At 35.9% G+C, this 24,948-nt stretch overlaps 1 protein-coding gene across 1 annotated transcript in view; it reads left to right on the top strand.

Annotated features, from left to right (window-relative positions):
* LOC123550608 (uncharacterized) overlaps nucleotides 1-23,994 on the top strand; it is a 59,557-nt gene extending 35,563 nt beyond the window's left edge. Inside the window, exons 10-17 of the mRNA XM_053546723.1 lie at nucleotides 940-1,537; nucleotides 2,004-2,157; nucleotides 11,639-13,053; nucleotides 16,208-16,361; nucleotides 17,388-17,625; nucleotides 20,102-21,491; nucleotides 21,856-22,009; nucleotides 23,635-23,994. Of these exons, the coding sequence (XP_053402698.1) occupies nucleotides 940-1,537; nucleotides 2,004-2,157; nucleotides 11,639-13,053; nucleotides 16,208-16,361; nucleotides 17,388-17,625; nucleotides 20,102-21,491; nucleotides 21,856-22,009; nucleotides 23,635-23,824 (4,293 nt within the window). The 3' untranslated portion in view covers nucleotides 23,825-23,994. The remainder of the gene's footprint in view (nucleotides 1-939; nucleotides 1,538-2,003; nucleotides 2,158-11,638; nucleotides 13,054-16,207; nucleotides 16,362-17,387; nucleotides 17,626-20,101; nucleotides 21,492-21,855; nucleotides 22,010-23,634) is intronic.
* The last annotated feature ends 954 nt before the right edge of the window (nucleotides 23,995-24,948 follow it).

Below are 24,948 nucleotides of genomic sequence, written 5' to 3'. Positions count from 1 at the left end.
CTAATCCAAAACCCAGACGCATGGGATGTGGGAGATGTATGTTATCAACAAACTGTTCTTTCATCACTGCTCGTTATGGTTTGAATATATGGCAGTAGTTTATTCAGGGCAAGGCATCGATCTATAGGCCCTTTTTATTTGTCAACGTTGTTACTATCGTATTTAATGTTCGGATTTCTATGAGATAGTAACGGTGCATTCCCATGAAACCAAAGACCTTGGTACCAAAAAACGAGGACACGTCTTTATTCCTTTATGTTATAAATGCTAGTTAGTCTTTATCAGTAAACGAAGGTTTATAAATCAACAAAAAGTTCGAATTTACTTTACGCAAACTGGAAATATATTATTGTACAACTGAAAATGATTTCCACAAATGTGGCAATTTTTACGCTCATAACCGCATGTTTTTCCCAGACGCCAGTCACAGTAAACACAAATGTTGGAAGTATTATGGGATATCAGGAGTTTATTCCTGTTGACGGTGAGCAAAAGTTGATATCAAAGTTTCTTGGAATTCCATTTGCTGAATCGACAACAGGAACAAATAGATTTAGGAAACCAAGAAATATTTCTATGGCGTGATATCAACAAGCAGTTGAATACGAAGAGTTATTGAAAGTGTATGGTGTTCCTGGATTTTCCGAAGACTGTTTAACTCTAAATATATATGTATCAAATGGACTCAAATCAAAAGATATGCTCCCAGTCATGGTTCGGATATATGGAGATGGGTTTACACAGGGTGCGGCATCACTGTACAACCCCGATGTACTAGCTTTGTTTGGCAACGTTATTGTTGCAACAATAAACTACCGTATAGGCATGTTTGAATTTCTACGTGACAGAAATGGTGCACTCAGGAAACCAAGGGCTTTGGGACCAGCACCTGACACTTAATTGGGTACATGACAATTTGAAAGTTTCTTTGGTTACAAGGATGAAATAACAATTTTTGGAGAATCAGCTGGTGCCGCTTCTGTTATATTACATGCATTATATCCTGGAAATAAAGGACTGTTTAAAAGGGTAATTGCAGAAAGCGGAACGGCTATCTCTCCCTGGGCACTGCTGGATATTTCTGACTTTGAAATTCATTTGAAAGAGCAAAGTTGTTTACCTGATTCAAAGTCATGTGTTACCTGTCTGCAGTCAAAAGATCCGGTTTCACTGCAGTCGAGCACAATTCCCTTTGGACCAATAGTAGACTTCTTAGTTGACATCCCAAGAAATATAATCAAAGGACAATCTGCAGTCACTTCTAACTCAAGAGACATTTTCGCTGCCCTTAATATCATGGTTGGTGTACATGATTTAGATGGAACTCTAGAATTTATCCGTTTTTCTAATATGATGCGTAATTCCGATCTGGAATTCAATCTGGAATTCAATATAACGAAAAACAATTTCCGAACTCGGATCGTTCCTTTTTTGATTAACGAAACATTTTCTCCTGAAGACAATGATACAAGAATGGCACTAGAAAGACTGCTGACCTTCTTCTTCGTCGATTGGAAAGACCCGGATGACTATGTCAGTATACGCAAGCTTGTTTCTGATATGTCAAACGACGCAGTTTTCTTCGCACCAGCGGCCCAGACAGTTGAAGCGCACGCTTAGTTACAAAAAGGAAGCGCATACTTTTTTGAATTTGCTAAGATTAGAAGCAATGTTATTGATGTTCTTTCATGGCTGAATGGTCAGTACCTTTAATATTGTGTGTGTTTTGGAAAATGACATATATTATAGATATTCAGTATGTAAGCTGTGCGGGTCTACGGTTCGAAGACGATTTTCAAAAATGCATTTCTGCAGAGTCTGAAAATGTGTGTATCTGACAGTAGGAAGTTACAAAGTAACTGAAAACAGTAGTATATATAAAACAAGTAAAACCCATGGTGAAATATAATTTAAATCATTTATAAAAGCGTATCAGACATCAACTTATATATACCTAAACTATTTATTTTCTGAACACTTAGCTTTATTGCATAACGTTACAGGATCAAACCACGCTGACGAAATATTGTATGTATTTGGAATACCTCTAAGCACAGCTGTATTCATCTACAACAGGAATGGTGCTCATTCTTCAACTGAAAATAAACTGGTTTCGCTGGCAACAACGGCATTTTGGACGAATTTTGCCAAATCCGGGTATGTGTAAACGTTTAAAGTTCTATTTGGCGAACTAGATGCACAAAGAAATTTTTAGGTTTTCGCGTGGTTGAGATGGGAGGTTTTTTTCAGTAATAGGATTTCGTCTAATTCTTTTCAGGCGTAGTTGTTGAGCATGAAGTTCAAATTAAAAAAAAAAAAAGATGTTATCAAAATCAAAATTCCTACTACCAATCATGGAATATTAGTGATTCGATCAATAGTATATCTCATAGTTTGCTTGTGAGAAAGATTATACCTGGTACTACATTAATAACATTAATTGTACTTCATTCTCACCATTAGCTATTGATTTAGGCCAGAGGATCATCATTTAGTGTATTTTATTTAGTTAAATAAATGAATCTATTGTGTATACACACAAACATGTTTATTTTATGTTTTCATACACTTCTCTTTTCTATGCCCGCCAGTAGTACTCCCGCCATCCGCATTGATTATCGCCAGACAACTGCATTCAACTGAGCTACGTACATCTTAGTGAAGTTCTTGACGTCCGTGACATCACTAACCTGGTTGTGCATGATGCAAAATGAATTTCATGTGTCCTAAATAGGCTAAATCGTAGTTTAAGCCGTACTTTTAGCGTAACAAATAAATTTTATGCACATGTTGGTTCATCAGTATGTTTCTTGAAATGCCAGAAGGTTGGCACTGTAAGTTACCTTTAGCCAGTGTAATTGTCGTGAATGGCAGTCAAACGAGGAACACTAAGAATTAAGCTGAAATGGGTTTAATTGTCTGTTGTAATTTGGTGGTTTAATATTTGAATGAAATGGAACTTTTGAACATTGTTGGTAAGATATGTAATACAATAATAGTATAATTGTTCAGTATGTTTATATGTGTTAATAATGTCTGAAAGGTATAGGTGACCAATTATTAAAGTAAAGTAATGTAGATTCTGTATAGATTACCGTTATATCAATTTTTTAAATGAAATTTGGGCATAATATCTCTTTAGAGTTTGACATTTGCATGACAGAAACTTGAAACAGGAAAATGACATATCCGTTTTAAGTTGATGACCTTTTATGATTCGGCGATTTTTTTTTTTATAATTGTGTTTCCAGAAATCAGACTATCTACAATTGTATCGAGTGCAAACATCGTATTTATCATTCTCTAGGTAATATCTGTAAGGAAGGTAGTCCTGTTTTGACTTTATGTTCAAACAAGCATAAGAACACTGATATTCCAGTTATCAACGAAATCATTTCACTTTTCACTTTCAGAAATCCAAATATTCCAATGGATGTGACTCAATTAAGATGTCCTATTTATTATTCTTCAAGTAATATCTTTAAGGAATGTAGTCCTGCGTTGACTGTGTGTCGAAACAATCGTAAGAACACTGATATTCCTATAACTTTTCTTTCAGAAAGCCAAACATTCCAATGGATGTGACTCAGTTCACGGGAACCAGTTGGCCGGAATACTTAATTGCTTAAAAGTAATGGTGACAAACAGAACCAGAATATCAGCAGCTAGATGGTCATTGAATCACATAAAGTGATCACCTGTGTGCAAGGCTTCAAGTGTATTTGTATTACGTAATGGTAAAAGTACAGAGCTGGATTATGCAATGATATATTATGATCCAGTATGGCATCTAGGAAACATGTAGGATATAAGGATGTGAATGCATGACAAAACAAAAATTAGAACTAGAGTGAAGGGCAAAACTTCGGAGTGCCATATGTATGTCAAAAATAAACAAAAATTAGAACTAGAGTGAAGGGCAAAACTTTGGAGTGTCATATGTATGTCAAAAATATACATGCTGGATTCAAGAGTGTAGTTGTTTTTCACATCAGGACAATAGTTTTAGCTACTGTAAATTGCTTAAAATGTATGATAGCTTATTTTTGTGAATTTGTCATTTCAATGCTCTAGCTATTATTCAGAAAAGAAGATTTTTAAAGTTTTTGTTTTACATATAAGCCTATAGTATGTCCATGCCACACGCAGGGGTGTGGCCATTCTGACCCTATGGCAATAATTTGAACAAAAATAGTAGAGAGTCAAACCCTTATATCACATGCCAAATATCAAAACTCTAGCGAGTTTCTTATAAATAAGCATATTAATATTTTTGGGACTTTACAGACGGATAGACGTTCAAATTTGCGTATTAAAATCGAAATTTCGAGAAACTACATGTAATACAAATTTCGACTTGGTAAATTAAAATTTCTAGATAACTAACTCCAAAGTTTGTGTTAGTTACTCCAAATTTCGAGTAAGTAAATCGAAATTTAGAATCAGAATCTCGCAATTTCAACAAGGTAATTGAAAATTTCGACTTAGTTTGTAAAATTTCGAGATAACTAACTCGAAATTTCATGTTAGTTACTCTAATATTTTACTTAGAAGCTTGAAATTTCGAGTTACAAAACTCAAAGTTTCGGCAAAGTAACTCAAAACTTCGAGTTGGTATCTTACATACTCCTGACACTGGCTTTTCCTTACATACCAGCTTACATGCACAAACTTAACCAGTCAGAAAACAGAAAGCGGATGTAGACTATAAGGATCTTACATTCCTGCCTGTGTAAGACGGGGTTTTCCCTACCCGAGGGACAGTGTGGAATGGAAAACCGAGCGTTAGCGAGGTTTTTTATCCATGCTGTCCCGAGGGTTGGGAAAACAGAAGTCTTACACAGGCAGACATGTTAGATTATTTTTCTTGCCTATCACGTTCAAAATAGATTGTGATGACAAATAGATTTGGGTATTTCCTGACATTATATATAAAGTTTATGACGTCACAACGGTGGCAGTACTATGTGACGTCACTTTAGTGCACGCTATTTAAGACAAGGTTTTTCCCTAGGGAAAGACAGGAATATCTATCCCAGGTGCGTGCTCGGACAAATGTATACGTTCCTCGCTAGGTAAGCAAGAATATAAGGATCTTACATGCCTGCCTGTGTAAGACGGGAGTTTCCCTACCCTCGGGACAGTGTGGAATGGAAAACCGAGCGTTAGCGAGGTTTTTTATCCATGCTGTCCCGAGGGTTGGGAAAACATCTGTCTTATACAGTCAGACATGTTAGATCATTTTGCTTGCCTATCATGTTCAAAATAGATAGTGGAGACAAATAGGTTTGGGTATTTCCTTACATTATTTATAAAGTTTATGACGTCACAATGGTACCAGTACTATGTGACGTCGCCTTAGTGCACGCTATTTTAGACAAGGTTTTCCCCTAGGGAAAGACAGGAATATCTATCCCCGGCGCGTGCTCGGATAAATGTATACTTTCCCCGCTAGGTAGGCAAGAAAACGATTTGAACGCGGACGCTAAGGCCAATGCAGACGCTAACAAATTGGCGGGTGCAACAGCTTCGTTTATTTCTAGCAATCAAGTTTCATGGTCTATCTCTGTTGTCTTTAAGTTAACAAAAAGTTATACTACAAGTTATTTCCATTACAAATATCGCTTTTATGAATTTTAGATCAAAGAGCTGGTCTACATTAGTTGTTATTGAGACGTATATTCCAAAAACATAACCAAGTAAGACGTTAGGTTTTAGTATTGTTCTAAATATCGCTTTTTAATTTTTTGATTAAAGTATTTGAATATAAGATAGTAAGCCATGATGCAATTTATTCACTTATAGCAATTTGTGCAGTCAATGTTATATTGAGTCTATTTAGATATTTTGTTCAAATACCATCCTTTACCTGAAGGCAGCGCGGCGAGATCTTCAGTTTTAGCTGCATGTCGGTATAGTCGTAAGTGACTCATTTATTTTCAAGTTTTTGTTATCAAATAAGATTTAAAATTGTCTGACTGAGTGCAAACATATCTTTTAGCAAACATTTCTCAAGTGTTTTATTAATGCGTTGGAGAAATCTGAGCCCAGATATGTGCTAGAAAATCAACTTTACATGTTTCAGATTACCTTTTCAAAAAAGTACTAATATCTACGGAATACTGTTTTGTTCATGTCATATCATCGCCCATTGCCTAATTATCAAAGCGATAGAACAGTATGGCATAAGGATGGCGATGGTAGAACAGTAGGATGGTAGGATAGTAGCATGGCCATAGTAGGATTGATTGTGATGGTAGTGAAGTAGGATAATAGGATGGCGATAGTGGGATGGTGGAATAGTGATAGTAAGATGATATAATGAGATAATGTCATCCTACTATCCTCCTATTCCTATCCTACCATCCTGTCACCGCTATCCTACTATCCTCCTATCCCTATCCTACCATCCTGTCACCGCTATCCTCCTATCCCTGTCCTACCATCCTGTCACCGCTATCCTACTATCCTCCTATCCCTATCCTACCATCCTGTCACCGCTATCCTACTATCCCTATCCTACCATCCTGTCACCGCTATCCTACTATCCTCCTATCCCTATCCTACCATCCTGTCACCACTATCCTACTATCCCTATCCTACCATCCTGTCACCGCTATCCTACTATCCTCCTATCCCTATCCTACCATCCTGTCACCGCTATCCTCCTATCCCTATCCTACCATCCTGTCACCGCTATCCTTCTATCCTCCTATCCCTATCCTACCATCCTGTCACCGCTATCCTACTATCCTATTTTAACCTGTCACTTGCAGTATTTTCGACCCGATATCAGGGTGCCGTATATCTTTCTTGATATACCGTCAGTTGATCATGTGACCAGTGATATACGGTCAGTTGATCATGTGACCTTATGATCGATATTGTTGTCATCAGAAATTTTCCAACGAAACCATCATCATTGTGTTGGAAATGTCCGAACTAAGAAAATGAGTGGTCAAATAATGAGTTTTTATTCAAAAACGAAGAAGTTATTGCGATTTTGCCGGTAATCACGTCATTATATAAGTGACGTCATTACGAATATGACGTCATTAAAGCGGTTGTCGCACACTTATTTTTGTAAAATAAATTGCCAAATATCGGAAAATGAAGTAATGACAAGATAAATAGAATAATAGGTTAGTGCCTAAGATGGAGAAAGTTTATCTGGCTCGGCTCCGGACGTTATCAGGTTCGCCTTCGGCTCACCCGATAACGTCCTCCGCCTAGCCAGATAAACTTTCTCATCTACGGCACTAACCTATTATTCTCTATATACTAGGTCGGCCATTTTCTTACTATGTGCCAACTATATGTGCGCTGTCTTGTTTTGCGTTTATTCGCACTATAGTAGGGCAATGACCACTAAATATCAAAACGCGAGAAGAAAAAGAACGAAAAGCGACGGCAGGATAGTAGGGTGGTGGGACAGTAGGATAGCAGAATCGTAGGATGGTAGGATAAAAGAATGGTAGGACAGCTTAGTATGATAGCGCGTTAGGACAGCGGTGGTAGGATAGTAATATATCACCCTATCATCTTACCATCGCTATCCCACCATCCAAATATCGCTAACATCTTACCATCGTTCACTATACTATCCTATCCTATCGTACTATGATCTACTATCATATCATCGCGCTTTAAATAATTAGTAGATGGGCGATGGTAGCGGATATGAACTAAACAGTATTCCGTAAATATTAGATTACTGCGCTTCGAATTCTTACAGTTGAAAAAATAGCTCAACTTATTAACATGGTAATTTCCGCATATTAATCTGTCATTGGGTAAAATTCTTTCGTTTCCTATTGCTTGGAGTATTTTGGATCTTTTGTGTCAAAATACAGAACAGTAGTTTATAAACGTGTACATGTATTTTTAATATTGCGTGTGAAACATTGTTTTTTTTTAATCAAACCTTGCAGTGTACATTTCATCTCAATGTTCTTATATCTATATTTTATTTTTTCTCCATACATTTATGTCATTAAATTGTAATATATAGCAGGACCATGTTTTAATATATTTAAACGTGACGAAGCAGTTCCTCAAGGGCGTAACCCGAGTGAACTACTTTACGCGGCGTATAACGAGTCCTTTCTTTAAGAACACTTTTCTGCCATCTTAATTAGCAGAGATACATTGCACAAAACGAGGCGTTTCGGAATTTGTACTTTTTTTTGTCTTTTTTCTTCCTTAAGCTTGGCTCGTAATAACTTACGACCTTAAGCTTGGCTCGTAATAGCGAGCTCGAAGAGCAGGCCCGAAGGGCCTGCTCGAGAATCGAGCTTTACGGTAACGCAAGTATACTTTCACACTTGGTGATGGATTTGAAAAGTTTCGTCGGAAGTTTTAAAAAAGCGCACCCTAACGGACTGGTGCTCACAGGAAGTACTTCTTTCCGGAGCGAATACAGAACTTCATTCAGTTGCTAAAAAATATTCATCACTTAACAATAATGAAAAAATGATTTCCAGTTGTTTGAAAAAAAAATATTGTTTTCATTTAAAAGATCAAGCATCGGCCACAAAATGGAAAAAATGTCATAATAAGCAAAAAGAAACGGGAACGCGGTATGACGTCACCGTGACACCGGCTTCCCATAAATTTTACAACGTTATGATATTCACTGTTATAGGTATGGTGACACTAAATGTAGACTTTTTAAGTGAATAGGTTCTCCTGAGTTCTTGTGACTAGTGAATAGTTTCTTTGTGACAAATAAATGATGCATAATATTTTTAGATAAATCCGATTTCTTTGAGCTCGCTTTGAGGGTTTGCCTTATTTCATATTAACTTACGACCCGTCTTGTTAAGACTGAAACGTAAACTGCGGCGCAACAAAGTTTGAAAACTTGCAGAAAAGACTACAAATGTTACAACAAACATGTTGTTGTTGTAGTCTTTTCCCAGACGTATTCAATAGTCGGTCATATGTAGTAGTGGTAGTTTTGGTGTAATGGTGAACACCATTATGGTAAAGTTTCATCAATTTATTTGTAGGACCGTACCAGTATAGTACACGAAGAAAAAACCTAAAACATAAGACATTAAAGTCAGGAAACATAAAAATAATACGAATTACAATTCAAAAATAGCAGATGCGAAAAATACAGATTTCACAAAATACATCTCTCGCGGTTATTAAGTTATTACTAAATTCCAAAAAAAAAACAAAGCTAACCAGAAACGTCTAGCAAATGTACACTTAATACTAAAGAGTAAGGTGTCCAAAGGTAAGGACATTTTGCCAAAGTACAAAAGTAGTTCTTAAAACTTGCGTTCACTAGCCAGTGATTCTAAAGAATGATGAATAGAGGGCCGTGCCAATGTGAGTTCGCGCCAAAAGTAGTTATTTGTGCATGAACATAACTGACCAATGAAAACGTCTCCCTTCTTACAAAACAAGTTCGTATGCACGAGAGGACACATGACTGGACATGATAATACAAACACGGAGTACAATACAATGCAACGTAACACAGAGTACAGACATGATACAACCACGGAGTACTGATACGTCTGCTTTAGGAATATGTAAGAATATATAAATAAAGATATAATAAGTATTTCATCAAGTTAAGTAATCAAGTGAAACTTGACACTGCTACATATATATAGAACATCGTCTCCTCGCGTACTAGTTGATGCCAAATATCATTTTCGCTCGGGTATGAAACCACAAAACTTCAAGTTGAAAGTGCAAGCATGTACAAAACAGTAAGAAAAGAAAGCGAGTGGATATTGGTGACTGACAGCTTTGTTCGATTATCTTTATTCAATCTGGTTCAAATATTAGCTCAACATTACTTTTTAAAAACTTAAACCATAACATAAAACCTTTATAGGTTTATGAAAGAAACCTATAGTCTATCATGATTTAACCTGCACGAAAGTAATGACTAATATGTACTCAGTTAATAAGTGCAGCATAATGATATTTACTTTTGAAGTATAAATACTTCTCTATGAATGAAATCATTTTGAATACCATATATTATCATTTATTGTTACTATTGTTGTTGTTGTTGTTATTAGTCATGTGTTATAAGATTTTAAAACAAAACTGAGGCAAATGTGTGGCATGTCTTTTTACTGTAACCAGCTCTGGTGCTTTAATCTTACCTCAGGTGAGTTTTTGTAATCACCCGTTGTCTTACCTCGTTCGTTGGCATCAACGTTTTACTTAAACATCCTTTCCTTTGAAACTACAGGTCAGATTGCACCAACCTTGGTCTGTAGAATCCTGATAAGTCTGTTAAAATGGTTCCGCTTGACTGATTGAAAAAATAGGAAAAAAAACACCTTTAAACTACTTCTCATGAACTAGTTAATGGATCATCACCAAACTTGGTCTGTAGCATTCTAATTCTACAGTCAAAATGTCAGATTTGACGGAAAAGTCATAAATAGATTTTAAAACTGTAATATTCTACATTTGTGTTCACACTAGTGAAATAAGTGTGGGTCAATTTTAATGTAACATTAAAACCACCACTGAAGATGGTTTAAATATTAATTAATCTTTTTAATCCACTTGACCTTCAAATAATCCACATTTTAACCACAAACTGGATTAAAACATATATATGTTTTGAACCAAATTTAAACTTAAGTCTGAACAGGGTTTTATTCACATGTAAATGTATTCTTTTATTCACTGCGGAAGTGTACTCTGTAGTGTGAAATTAAAACATTTTTTCTGAAAAGAAGACGTATAATGCAGTTCTCAGGATATATAGCTGAAACACTTAATACTTAACAGTTAACATGCTAACATGCCAAATATAGCAGTCAAAGTTTTATATAATTTCTTTGAATGTTCCTCGGGAGAAGTTCTACCAAGGATGGCTGTCCCGATTACTAAAAACTATGGCCGCCTTCTACTAGGCTTCTAAGTATATAGAGGACACTTTATAAGTTATCTTGTTTGAGACTGTTCGATTCTAGAACAGTTCCACACAATCTTACCTTTGGAGAACTCTACCACTTCACAAGTATTCCATTCTTGTACTATAATTGCTACAGACACTATTTTAACGCATGCATTTATGTAGTTTAACTTTAAGAGAAAGAATCGGTATGTAACAACACGTCTTTTATGTGATAATGGTGTACGGAATAAAGGTAACATTTTTTGTTCCAAGTGCAATTAATGTTTTGCACGTTATTCTACAGACATCAAAAGAAAATACGGTTTATGCCTATAAATCTCTAACAGAATATACTCAAAATGTTGCTCAAATATCATTGACCACCTTTAAAGCTAGTTCAAATATTAGCACATTGTAAACGTTAATAAATACGAAGCACAGCAATTATAGAATCATCAAGCTAGTCACAATTTATTCTAAGTTTATGAACATTTTCTACTAACCACATCATAAATAATGATTATAAAACTTGAAAATAAAGAAACACGGAATGCTTAACATTTTACTTATTGCAAAGTTGATTTTAAAAGTGCAAACTATTTCGTAATAAAATGATTTTTAAATTCGTACGGTGCTTTCCTTGTGTGTTATCATAGCCTTGGGTTGAGTGCAACAAGAAAAAGTTATGTATGGCCTTGAATATTTTGATTTCTATCAAGATTCGTTCTCCGTGTCACATAAAAAAACTCTATTCAGCAAGGTAAGTCATACTTTGTTTGAAGGAATGTTTGAACAAATGAAGCTCTTACGAATATGCGGGATCCTGGCGTGTGCCTCATTATGTGCTACTCAAACACCAGTAACGGTGAACACAAATGTGGGCAGCATCATGGGATTTCAGCAGAATATTACTGTTGACGGAGAGCAAAAATTAATTTCTAAATTTCTTGGAATTCCATTCGCCGAATCGACTGCAGGAACGAACAGATTTAGGAAACCTGTTCCAAAAGCGCCATTTCAAGGAACATTCGACGCTCGGAATATTCCAGCGGCGTGTTACCAACAGTCTGTTCAGGACATGGCTATGCTGAAAGACGTTTATGGTGTGAGTGGATTTTCTGAAGACTGTCTTACCCTGAACATATACGTTCCACATGAGCTTCGATCAAACGACCTACTTCCGGTCATGGTTTGGATATATGGAGGTGGGTTTATCCAGGGTGCGGCATCAATCTACAAGCCTGAAGCACTAGCTTTGTTTGGCAACGTTATTGTTGTGACCATAAACTACCGTATTGGTATGTTTGGATTTCTACGAGACAGTAACGGTGCATTCCCAGGAAACCAAGGACTTTGGGATCAGCACCTGGCAATCAAGTGGGTACACGACAATATTGATGGTTTCTTTGGTTACAAAGATGAAATAACAATTTTTGGTCAATCAGCAGGAGGTGCTTCTGTTATGCTTCAAGCAATATATCCAGGAAATAACGGATTATTTAAAAGGGTAATCGCACAAAGTGGAACGGCTAACTCACCTTGGACCTTAAAAGAAGTGTCCAGTTTTGAAACGTATTTTAGCGACCAAGGCTGTGCTCCGAACTCAAAGACATTTGTAACGTGCCTACAGTCGAAGAATCCGTCTTCACTGCAGTCTAATAAAACACTGTTTGGACCAGTGATAGATGGTGAATTTTTGGTTGACTCGCCGAACGAAATCATGCACGGAAACTCTGCAAAGACTGCTAAAGCTAGAGACTTCTTTGCCTCCCTCGATATCATTATAGGCGTAAATAATGTAGATAGCGCTGCGTATTTTGCTTATTTCGCAGCATTGCTAGGCCATTCAGACCTAGAGTTCAACATATCGAAAAATGAATTCAGAGACACCATTGTTCCGACTATAGTGAATCAGAACCTGTTCCCAAAAGACAATGATACAAAACTCGCGCTAGAAAAACTCTTGACATTCTTCTATACCGACTGGAAAGACCCGGATGATTATATCAGTATACGGACACACATTTTGGATATGTCAAATGATCTAGCTTTTGCACCAGCAGCCCAGACGATAGATGCACATGCCACGATACATACCGGAAAAACTTACTTCTATGAGTTTGCAGTTCCAGTACGAACCCATCTTGTCCCCATTCCCTCATGGATCAAAGGTGAATATTATTTTGTCAGAGATAAGGCTATATGTATGACTTCACTCTTAAGGTCTTCAGGTGACACATTTTGGTCTATAAACCACTGGCCTTTATGAATTTTGAGATAGTCTTCTATATTAAAAACAACAACACTTTCATAGCGTTATGGTTCTGAACAATAGAATTTGACCAAGTGCTATATTTTCTTAAAATATACAGTCACATATATGTATACCATTGTGTAAAAATTATTTTTTGATAGGGGAAGGGGTGTGTGGAATTGAAACGGTAGGAATTTATCCGTTTTAATAGTACTAAATTTACACTTTTGTTCCTGTTGACTCACATGCGGAGATATATTAAATTGCTCTGAAATTAATACTGTGCACACAAAACACATTCAGATATCTTTAATTCATTTTATGCTTGTATCAGTTCAATCAGAGTGCTCAAAATAAAGCTGATGATCTGTGAAATTAATGCATGCATTATTTTCGATGGTTGTTGGCAAATCCAGAAATGATTTGGTCGATCTTAAAAAATATCAACTTCTCTTGATTTCGTTTATGCGCTCTGCAAATGATTTGAATTTTAATTTAGTATAATGCTTAGCTGGCACTGAGTCATTCATTTAGACAAATGTGAAAATCAATCAATTTGTGCACAAATTAACTTAAAGGGAACATAAATTTATTTTAACCAAACAATAGTTCATTTGTAAATTTTGATTTTCGTAGACAAATGAATAGGATTTTACCTCCAATGAATTTAATTTACTGCGCTTTGCAAATTAGTTGAACTTCTTCTTAATTGATTGATTAAATGTTAGGTTCACATGATATAAATACGCATAGTAATTAATTTAATGATGTGAACATCAACTTAGATAGCATTAATTTATTTCAACCGAACATTAATTGATTGAACTGCATAGAGGTTCAAATAATTAAGTTTATGTACATTTTGCATTCTACAGAGGAATGCAGTATTAACGTTTCACACAATATTTAAACGGATTTGAACAAAAGTGTTCTTAAGAATATGTTTGAAGGATCTCGTGAAAGATTGCAGTAAGGTATTCTGTTATAATTTCGTATTTGCGTAAGGCTAATTTGTGTATTGTCCGTTTCTAGTTTTGTTTAATTTGAGTGAAAGCAATAAAGGATCTCAAGTTTTAAATGAAATCAGTATTTATATAATGTAAAATCGTCCACACCCATACACAATGGGTAGAGAGTTGGCGTCAAATTATGTTGTACCAATCTGCAAATCAGTTTTATAAGTTAGCCTTTCTATATCGAACTATTATTATTATTAACATACCAGATTTGTTGAGCGTCCTTTTCATATGAAATATACGTTCAAGGGCGCTTTACAATTAAACATGTGACATATCGCCGATATGTAGGAAAATCACAAAACATGGCATATGCAATCATAAAACTGAAACTGAAACTGAATAATTTGATTAAACGCCTATTTTTATTAATGATATATTCAATGGCGTTTTACACAATAATAATAATAGTTATTATAACAATATTAATAATGACAATGATAATAATTACAGCCTTTTGTAACAAACAGTCATGACCGCACCCCTCCCCTTGAGGTCATTTTACCCTTATTGCCAATACCAGTGCTTAAAGCACCTGGTACGCCCAGACGAGCTGCATATAGAGGTTCAACTCCCCCCCCCCTCTCCCCCCGGTAAATGGTGCCATCATATACTGTATTAGAAAGAATGACCACACACTTCAATATCACAGTTCCATTTTACAAGTGTGAGACTTCGTCCAGTCATCTCAAAAATTATCTTCCGTATTCTTGAATGAAAAAGTGTGTTTTCAGTGATGTTTTAAATGAACACAATGATGTTGAATCCCTTATTCCTGGAGGGAGTGCGTTCCAAACCTTTGCATCGGCTGTTTCAAAACGTCTGTCACCATAAGTTGCTGTTCGAATGTTCGTAGGTAACTCCAGTCTTAGTGAACCATTCTGGGATCGTAAGTCTCGTTTTGGTTGGTACACATTCAGCATTTTCTTGATATATACTGGACCTTTGTTATGTAATGTTTTATAGGTAAGTGTCAGGATTTTGAATTTGATTCTGTACTCTACGGGTAGCCAGTGGGGATCTTTCAGGATAGGAGTAACATGGTCATAGCGGGACGATTTTGTGATGAGGCGGGCTGCTGTGTTTTGAACGTGCTGTAGTCTTTTAAGATTTGTTTTCGGTATTCCATGCAGCAGCACGTTACAATAGTTCATCCGTGATTTTACTAGGGAGTTTACTAGAGATTTTGTTGCGTCAGTTGTTAGATATTTTCTTATGTGACCAATTTGTCTGATCTGACCATAGCACGATCTGGATACCCAGTTTATGTGCTGTTCCATGTCTAATCTCGCGTCAAGCATTGCCCCAAGGTTCCTAAAACAGGACGATGTTTTTTTATTTCAGAGTCGCCAACAGTAATTGTGACGTTTTCAACTACATGAGCAGTTTTGTTTAAGGCAAAAACTATCACTTCCGTCCTATCAGTATTTAGCTTGAGCATGTTTCTGTGCATACATGACACAATTTCCTGAAGACACGCTTCAACACGATATATTTAAAAAGATGCAGCATTTGTGTTTCGATTTCATGCTACCTTTTTGAAAAGATGTTTAAAATATAACTTTTTTTGACACTGTTTGAAGATATATTTTCCAACAGTCTATGATTATTTTCCATGTTTTTGTGTCTTTTTCTTATCCAGATCTTCTTACAGATTTTATCACATATACTGGAAATCTTTAAAACACACTGGATCCCAATAGATACAATGACGTGAAAAAATAACATACACATTCCTACCTGTTGAAAAGAGCTGAGGCAATATTTCGAAATATTACAAATATGTTAATTTATTTTGGATGCTATCACATTACTTAATCAAATAATTCCATTAAATAGGTAGAGATATATATACTGGCAGATGTCCTTGTTACTTTTGTCGAGCTGAATGGAATAGTGTGAATATGCACTGAATGGAATAGTGTGAATATGCACTGAATGGAATAGTGTGAATATGCACAGAAAACGAAGTGAAGTGTTATTAGATATTTATCGAAAAAAGAGAGAACAATTTCATTTTATCATTTTGTGATTATTATGAATTTATAATTGCAGGATCAGCCCATGGTGACGAAATACAATTTGTTCTCGGGTTTCCGTTGCTAAGCAATACATCAATGCTTGGTTTAAGTAATATTAACTACACATCAGAGGAAAAACAAGCCGCCCGTGTAACTATGGCTTTGTGGTCCAACTTCGCTAAATCTGGGTAAGTTTAACTTATACGAAGGTTGAGCAAGTAAAGTATTTTAATTTCTAAAAAAGATTTTAAAAAATGTATCTATCCAATTTTGTAAAGGTTACATAAGTAATATACCTGCATATATGGGTACGGCTAAAGCTGAACTTTTTTTTCATTAAATGCGTCTTAGTTATTGTTTGTTTGAAGAATCTAGGGTTCATAGTGATCAACGTTTCATGTAGGAAACGAAAACTTGCTGCATTTTTTAAATAATACATTTCCAATAATTATTCCGATCGAGTTGTTCATCTGTGCATGCTTAAGGTATAACCCACGTAATGGTGAATATTTCAAATGTTCAAAACAATGTTACAGCAATATTATGTATCCAATGAGAGACTTGTATGCAAAATTTAAACAACTTTTACCGTGCCGTTGTTTATAATTTTGTATAATTCATGATATTTCCTCAAGCTCAAGTAGAGACAAATTTCAAAGTGATGGCCACTGTCCAAAACGTCACTAAGATATAATGACATCCATGCATGTGCTTTGTCTGTGACACCAAAAGGTTGTTCGAGTCGATGTAACAGTGTTTCATGGTCAATCGTGCCGAAAGCTATAGACAGATCGAGTAGCATGAGAACTGTTACAGAAATTTGGCCTATTGATGTGAGGATGTCATTCTGTACCTTTAACAAAACCGACTTAGTTGAGAGAAACTTTCTGTACGCAGACAGCAGTCCCTAATGTAGCTTATTTTCACTCAAGCGCCGCTCAATACAGGCATCTACTACCGTTTATAAAAATTTTGAACTGATAGAGAGAAGTTATAGAGGTAGTCCAAAAGATCACATTTTTAAACAATAAATATTGTAGGTCGAAACAGAAGAAAATACATGTCTCTTGCCGTCACAGACTCCCAACATATTAGGCCTACTTTATGCCCTGTTCCAGAAAATATGTTATCACTAATAATTACACAAACTTCGTAAAATATTTTCAACATCCCATTTGAAACATTAATATGCATGTCCTCATATCTAATTACAGGAATCCAAACATGCCGATGGATGTTACCGTTTTCACGAACACAGTGTGGCCAGCGTATGATATGACGTCCCGACGCTATTTTCAGATATCCAATCAAATGTCTCCGGCCTCAGTCATAGAGGGATTCTATCCTAGAAGAATGGCATTCTGGTCTGACCTAATTCCAGGAATAAAGAGGGAGCACAGGTGTCAGCAAAAACAACCAGATATTTTTCATTTTGATCCATCAGTTGATATAGTTGGATAGAACCATCCGGTGTGTTTGATTGCATAGAAACATTTTAAAGATTTCAGACAAGTGAGTGTTAATTCTGTATAGTAACGCTCTTTTCGTATATTCAACAGTATTTTAGTGATTATTATATTTTTTACTACGTTCCATGTAAATAAAATACACCTGGAATCAAATTAACGAATCATCTATTGCTTCGTGGTAATATATTTTAAGGCAAATGTGTACGATATCTTAGAAAGTTTGAAAGAACTACAATGTACTAGATCAACAGAAAAGCTTTTAAAGTGAAGTGGATATTACCTCACCATTTTGGTTTAATAGGGTATTAGCTAAACTGCATAGGGTATTCAAAAACTTGTTACCCTATACATTTTTCATTAACTGGGTATATCCATGCTTTCAGTGGGAGCTTATTAATTGTTCATGTGTTGTACGCATTTTTTTCAACGATCACAGATACGTACTTGTCTATTCACTCAAACGTTTTTATTGACATGAAAGCCGGACTGCGCAAGTTTCGTCGGCATTCTTACTGCAAATAACACATTGTACAAATGTATAACCCGATATAATTCAAAACACTGTTCACATCCTTTTCCCCAACCGAACCTTACTACTGCTATAAATGTAGTGATTCATAACAGATGTTTGCTTTATATCTTCATAAATGTTATGTTCTTTTTTCTCCGTTTCGACGTCAAAGAGCCTATAAAGCATTCTTGATACACGTGTACATGTAAATAAATTTAGATGTTTTCAGACTGTACGATACTACAAGCGTTATTTTCTGCCGTCCATATATGATGATACGCAATGTTGAAAACCTTTATCTAACATAGACCACCTGGCTTTAACACGACAAATATCAAAAAGCGTTTTTTTTTTCAACAACAACCTCTTGGCTTTAAATTCCACCAATGTCGGAAAGGTTTGTTTTTTTACCCCTACAGAAACCATCAATCTTTAAAAGCATCAATATTAAAAACCTTTTTTTTCCAACAGAAATCTTCTGGTTGTTTTAATTTCCGCTAATGTCAAAAGGCCCTTTCTCTTCAACAGAAACCTTCTGGTTTTAAACACTGCCTATCTCAGTGTCATCGTTGAAACGAAGCAAGTAGCTTTACGAAACTGAAAATTGGCTGGAGCAACTCAACAAACTAAGTGTTCAGTACTGCTCGAGAGGAGCAGCATTGTTTGGACAATCTAGTGTAGCGGCGAACTTCCACCATAGTTTCTTCCATCAGTGTCCATTTAAAGGAATCGATAGCCAAGTATACTGTAAATAAGCCTCATATGAAAAAGATACTGAATAAAACAATGCCCCTTTTTTAAAATATATGATAAAAGATACTTGATCGAACAGTTCTTCTATATAAAAGTATACGATTTATCCTCATGCAAGAGCGAAATTGATTACTTTCACATTGTTTTGTCTCTAGCGTGCCAGTCATTGGTGTTGTAGCGTATTATTTTTACCTCTAACAATACTAAGATCGGTCAGAAATGAACATCTCGAAAACAACTTTACATGATAGGTCAATCTCGGTTTTGGTCCCAAGATGTGGAATGAACTACCTTAAAAAATCAGAAAATACAATGTAAGGCTTACAGTAAGTTATTTCTTTTTTTTACATTCAATTTATCGATCTGGACAGTTCCTTAATCAAATAAAGGATGTTTTACCATAGGCTTTCTGCGCAGAAATACCATGTAAATCAGCCCCGCATGCATTGTATCGAAAGTGACTAATAATTCAACATCTGTTTTTAATTTCTGTAGTACAAGCCCCATAGGTATTATAGCCTCAGACGGTATTGTGTAGTACGTGTTTGAAATAAAAAGTGATGGCACAAAAACCAAGGGTGTTCGAACCTCTATATGTAGATCATGTAGGTGTACCCTGTAAGGCTTTAAGCATTGGAATCTGGCGCAGGGGGAAGGGTGATGTTACGGTTATTCGTATTTTTTTTTAAATTTCATGATACATTTGATTATTTGATTTTTTTCTGACCACTTTTTTAACTTTCTTGGAAATCCATCAGCTGAACAAATATATTTAGCAGGAAACCGATCAGAAAGAAACTATTCCAAAACCCAGACTTATGGGATATGGCAGGTGCGTGTAACCAGCAGACTGCTCAGGACACGACTGTGTTCGGAGATGTTTTGGCGAGTCTGCAACTCCAATGGACTGCCTTACTGTGCACGTGTGCGTTCATCAGTGCTCGTTATAGTTTGAATATATGGCGGTGGTTTACCCAGTTTATTGACAACGTTCTTACTTTCGAACTGTAATGTTTGGACTTCTATAAGATATTAACGGCGCATTCCCATGAAACCATGGACCTTTGTGTCAAAAACGATGACTCGTCTTTATTACTTTATTTGATAAGATATCAGGTCAGTCTTTTTATCAGTAACTGCAACGTTTATACATGAATAAAAAGTCTGAAATAGCTTTAATTTCAAATGGACATGAATTATGAAAAAATTAAAAGTGATTTCCGTAACAGTTGCGGCTTTTACGCTCATAACCGCATGCTTTTCTCAGACGCCAGTCACAGTAAACACAAATGTCGGAAGTATCATGGGATTTCAGGAAATTATTTATGTTGACGGTGAGCAAAAACTGATATCAAAGTTTCTTGGAATTCCATTTGCTGAATCAACTGCAGGAAAAAATAGATTTAGAAAACCAGTTCCGAAAGCTCCGTTTCAGGGAACTTTCGATGCGAGAAATGTTTCTTTTGCGTGTTACCAACAAGCATTTGAAGATGGAGAGTTATTGAAAGCATATGGTGTCCCTGGGTTTTCTGAAGACTGCTTAACTCTAAATATATATGTACCAAATGGACTCAAATCAAGAGATTTGCTCCCAGTCATGGTTTGGATATATGGCGGTGGGTTTACTCAGGGTGCAGCATCATCGTACCACCCTGAGGTACTAGCTTTATTTGGAAACGTTATTGTGGTGACAATTAACTATCGTATTGGTATGTTTGGATTTCTACGTGACAGAAATGGTGCATTTCCAGGTAACCAAGGACTTTGGGATCAGCACCTAGCAATTAAGTGGGTACATGACAATATTGATAGTTTCTTTGGTTACAAAGACGAAATAACAATTTTTGGAGAATCAGCTGGTGGCGCATCTGTTATGTTACAGGCATTATACCCTGGAAATAAAGGCTTGTTTAAAAGGGTAATTGCAGAAAGCGGAACGGCTATCTCTCCCTGGGCGCTGCTAGATGTTTCTGACTTTGAAATTTATTTGAATGAGCAAAGTTGTTTAACTGATTCAAGGTCATTTGTCACTTGTCTGCAATCAAAAGATCCGGATTCACTTCAATCGAACATAACATCCTTTGGGCCAGTTGTAGATGGTGACTTTTTGATTGATACCCCAAGGAATATAATCAAAGGACAATCTGCAGTCACTTCTAACTCTAGAGATTTTTTCGCTTCCCTTAATATCATGACTGGTGTGAATGATTTAGATGGAACTTTAGCATTTATCAGTTTTTCAGCTCTGTTAGGTCATTCTGATCTGGAATTCAATATCACGAAAAACAATTTCCGAACTGAGATCGTTCCTTTTATGATTAACGAAACATTTTCTCCAAAAGATAAGGACACTAGAGTGGTACTAGAAAGACTTTTGACATTCTTCTACACCGATTGGAAAGACCCGGATGACTATGTCAGTATACGCAAGCTTGTTTCGGATATGTCAAACGACGCAGTTTTCTTTGCGCCAGCAGCCCAGACAGTTGAGGCGCACGCTCAGTTACAAAAAGGAAGTACATATTTCTATGAGTTTGCAGTTAAGGTTAGAAAGAACCTTATTGATGTTCCGTCGTGGATGAATGGTGAGTATCTTTAGTATGTTTGCAAAATCAAGAATTAACGAGACTTAAGTCGTTTTCAATAAGTTGATTAGTTATATCGTTTGACATTAATGACATAAACAACTATAGATTTAGCGGTAATTTCCAGCTTTAAAGCTGTGACACATGGATTATATCGATATTTATTCAGCAGTTGGTTTTCCCATGGCACGTCAATTCGCAGTTGGAAATTTGTGTACCTAACATTGAGAAATAACGAAATAAGTGAGAAAAGTATAAGATATAAAACAAGTAAAAACCCATTCTGAAATGTTATGTTGATCATTTTAAAAAGCTTATCAGACATTAACTGATATATGCCTACTTTATTGAATACACGTTACAGGATCTAACCACGCTGACGAATTATTTTATGTATTTGGAATACCTCTAAGCACAGCTGTATCCATCTACAACATGACTGGTGCTGATTCTTCAATCGAAGACAAACAAGTTTCGAGGGCAACAATGGCATTTTGGACGAATTTCGCCAAATCCGGGTATGTCTAAAGGTTCTAAGTTCTATTCTGGCGAGACAGATGCACAAAATTTTTTTCAGGGTTTCGCGGGGTTGAGATGGGATTAATTTTTCAGTAATAGGGGTTTCGTCCATTTCCTTTAAAGTCTTGATGAAGGTAGTAGTTGTTGAGCATGAAGTTAAAATGAAAAAAAGATGCCATTAAAATCCAAAGTCCTACTACCTATCATGATTTTTTTTTATTTTAATCTTTTATTATTTTATTTTTGCCAAATTGACTATTAATTCTAGAAAGTCTTGGTGATTCAATTAATAGTGTATCGCACAGTTTGATTGTGAGATTGATTATTTCAGGTAGTACATTAGTTACAGTAACTGTACGTTATAGACTTTAAAGGTGCACTGCGTTCATTCTTCACTAAAATAGTTCACCATTAGCCATTGATTCAAACGCAGAGGATCATCATTTACTGTATTCAACTTAGTTAAACGATTTTTTGTGCATTTGTAACAGCAATCACAATTTTAATTACAGTCCCGGCATAATATATTCTACTGTGTTTACATTTACATATTTATGTTCTTGAAAGATATCACACATTTCTACTTACATTCGAAAACATGCTTCATACACTGCTCAATTTGTACGCGTATACCGTGTACGCATTGATTTCCGCTGGACAGCCGCATTCCATTGCGTAACGTCCGTTTGTGTGACGTTCTTGGCGCCCGTAATGTCACTATCCTGGTTGTGGAGGATAATCGGGTGCAAAAAATATATGTTTCCATATGTCCTGGATGTGCTGTATCATAGTTATATAAAGCCTTACTTTTAGCGTACCAATCGATTCTTCGCACATTTTATTCTTGAAGTCCAAGAAGGATGGCTCTAGAGTTATCTTTAGCCAATGTCGTCTCGGGATTCACAGCAAAACGAGGAATACTGGCAGGAGAAACTTTTTTTTTTTTGGCTGATAGTGTTCTTTAATGATAATTATAATGCGGGCGGACGGAATGCGCAACATTCGTGGGAAATTATAAGTTATACTACTGTAAATTTTTATTTAGTGATTTATCTACTTGAATGAAAAGGAGGTTTCCCACATTGTTGGTAAGATACGAATACAACAAACGGTATAATTGTTCAGTATATTCATATATTTGTTTTAAAAGTTGTCCGAAAAAAATGCAAATGACCGATTATTAAAGATACTGTATAAATTGTTACTGTATAAATTGCCTTGAGACGTTGATGGCAATTACAGTTCAATTTGGTGTTTGGTCTTGATGCAAGTGGTCTCGTAATAGATGTGGCCTCTCAAGGAAGTTTTACTGTATTCAAACATATTTTCAGATATGAAATTTGGGCATACTATTTCTGCACAGTTTGGCATTTGCACGATAAAAACTTGAAACGGAAAGAATTTCTATGCTGACATATTCATTTTATCTCTAGGGCTTTTAATAACTGCGAATTATTTCTTAAATCAGGCCTTTTTACGGATGTATCGAGTACAAAAGTCCTTAAGCAGATTTCCTATTTATTATTCTTCAAGTAGTATCTTTAAGGAATGTAATCCTGTCTTGACAGTATGCTCAGACAAGCGTAAGAACTACCAACGAAATCACTTCACTTTTCTCTTTCAGAAATCCAAATATTCCAATGGATGTGACTCAATTCACGGGAACCAGTTGGCCGGAGTACGAAATGTCTTCTCAGCGCTATTTTCAAATATCTCATCAAATGTCGCCAGCTTCTGTAATGAAACGATTTTATCCTCGGAGAATGGCTTTCTGGTCCAACCTCGAAAAATCATTTTACACGTCGTTAAAATAAAATTATTCTGCTGTTCATTTTCTCAATATTTCATTTCTTTTAAGTGACCTTTCCAATAAATGCAGTAATTACAACATCATTTATTTACTGGAAACAATTATTGATTTAATTAATCAAATTTTTATTCCGTCTAACTGAAGATCGCCAAGTAAAAGTATTATGCGCTGTCATTGTTATTTTAGATATACAAATGTGCGTTTATTAGAAGTATAAATTCATCATTTTTCTTTATCACATTAGTTCGGGGATCGAACTCATAACTCCGTGTTCTACAGATCTGCGCTCTCCCTTTTGAGCTAAACGTGCAAGCATATCAAATCCCTATTACTCGATCCACCTTTTCCATAACAAGCCTGTTCCCTGATTTCTGTGCAGGTATATAAAACAATACCACTGACCAATACTGTAGATCCTTCTCAAGTCCTCCGACGGCGGTAACAGAATCTTTATAAAATTTCGAAGTATCTTGATTTCTTCTGAAGTTATCTTTAAAAGAAAACGATTTCTGGATATTTTCTATTTCAGTTATTTTCAAATATAGTTTTTTTTCTATTTTGACTATACTTGTGATTTAACTGTTATAGAATTTTCAGGATATCTTAGTTGGCATAATAGCAATATTTCAATGCAAAAACAATTGTAAAACGTCCAAAAGTTTTCAAGTTCTGTGAAATTGTGATTTTGCCTCAGTTTTATATTGGACACATACATTTTTGTCCATACAATTGACACTACGAAAATATTTTATAAAATTATAAAACTCCTACTGTCAACCTAGGAGACCTTTAAAATGAGCCGCTCCATGAGAAAACCAACATAGTGCATCTGCGACCAGCATGGAGCCAGACCAGCCTGCGCATCCGCGCAGTCTTGTCAGGATCCATACTGTTCGCTAACAGTTTTTTTTCTAATTGCAATAGGGTTTGGTTTGAAAGCGAACAGTATGGATCCTGACAAGACTGCGCGGATGCGCAGTCTGGTCGGGATCCATGCTGGTCGCAAATGCACTATGTTGGTTTTCTCATGGTGCGGCTCTATTATCATTTATATCTGGATCTTGCATGATAAAGTTTCCATTCACGAAAAATCTGGTTATGGATTAGGTGGATCAAACACTTATGTAT

The sequence above is a fragment of the Mercenaria mercenaria genome, chromosome 6 (genome assembly GCF_021730395.1).
Source record: "Mercenaria mercenaria strain notata chromosome 6, MADL_Memer_1, whole genome shotgun sequence".
NCBI classification, from domain to species: Eukaryota; Metazoa; Mollusca; class Bivalvia; order Venerida; family Veneridae; genus Mercenaria; species Mercenaria mercenaria.
The sequence above is the reverse complement of the archived record's forward strand: the minus strand, read 5'-3'. Positions and strand labels throughout refer to the sequence as shown.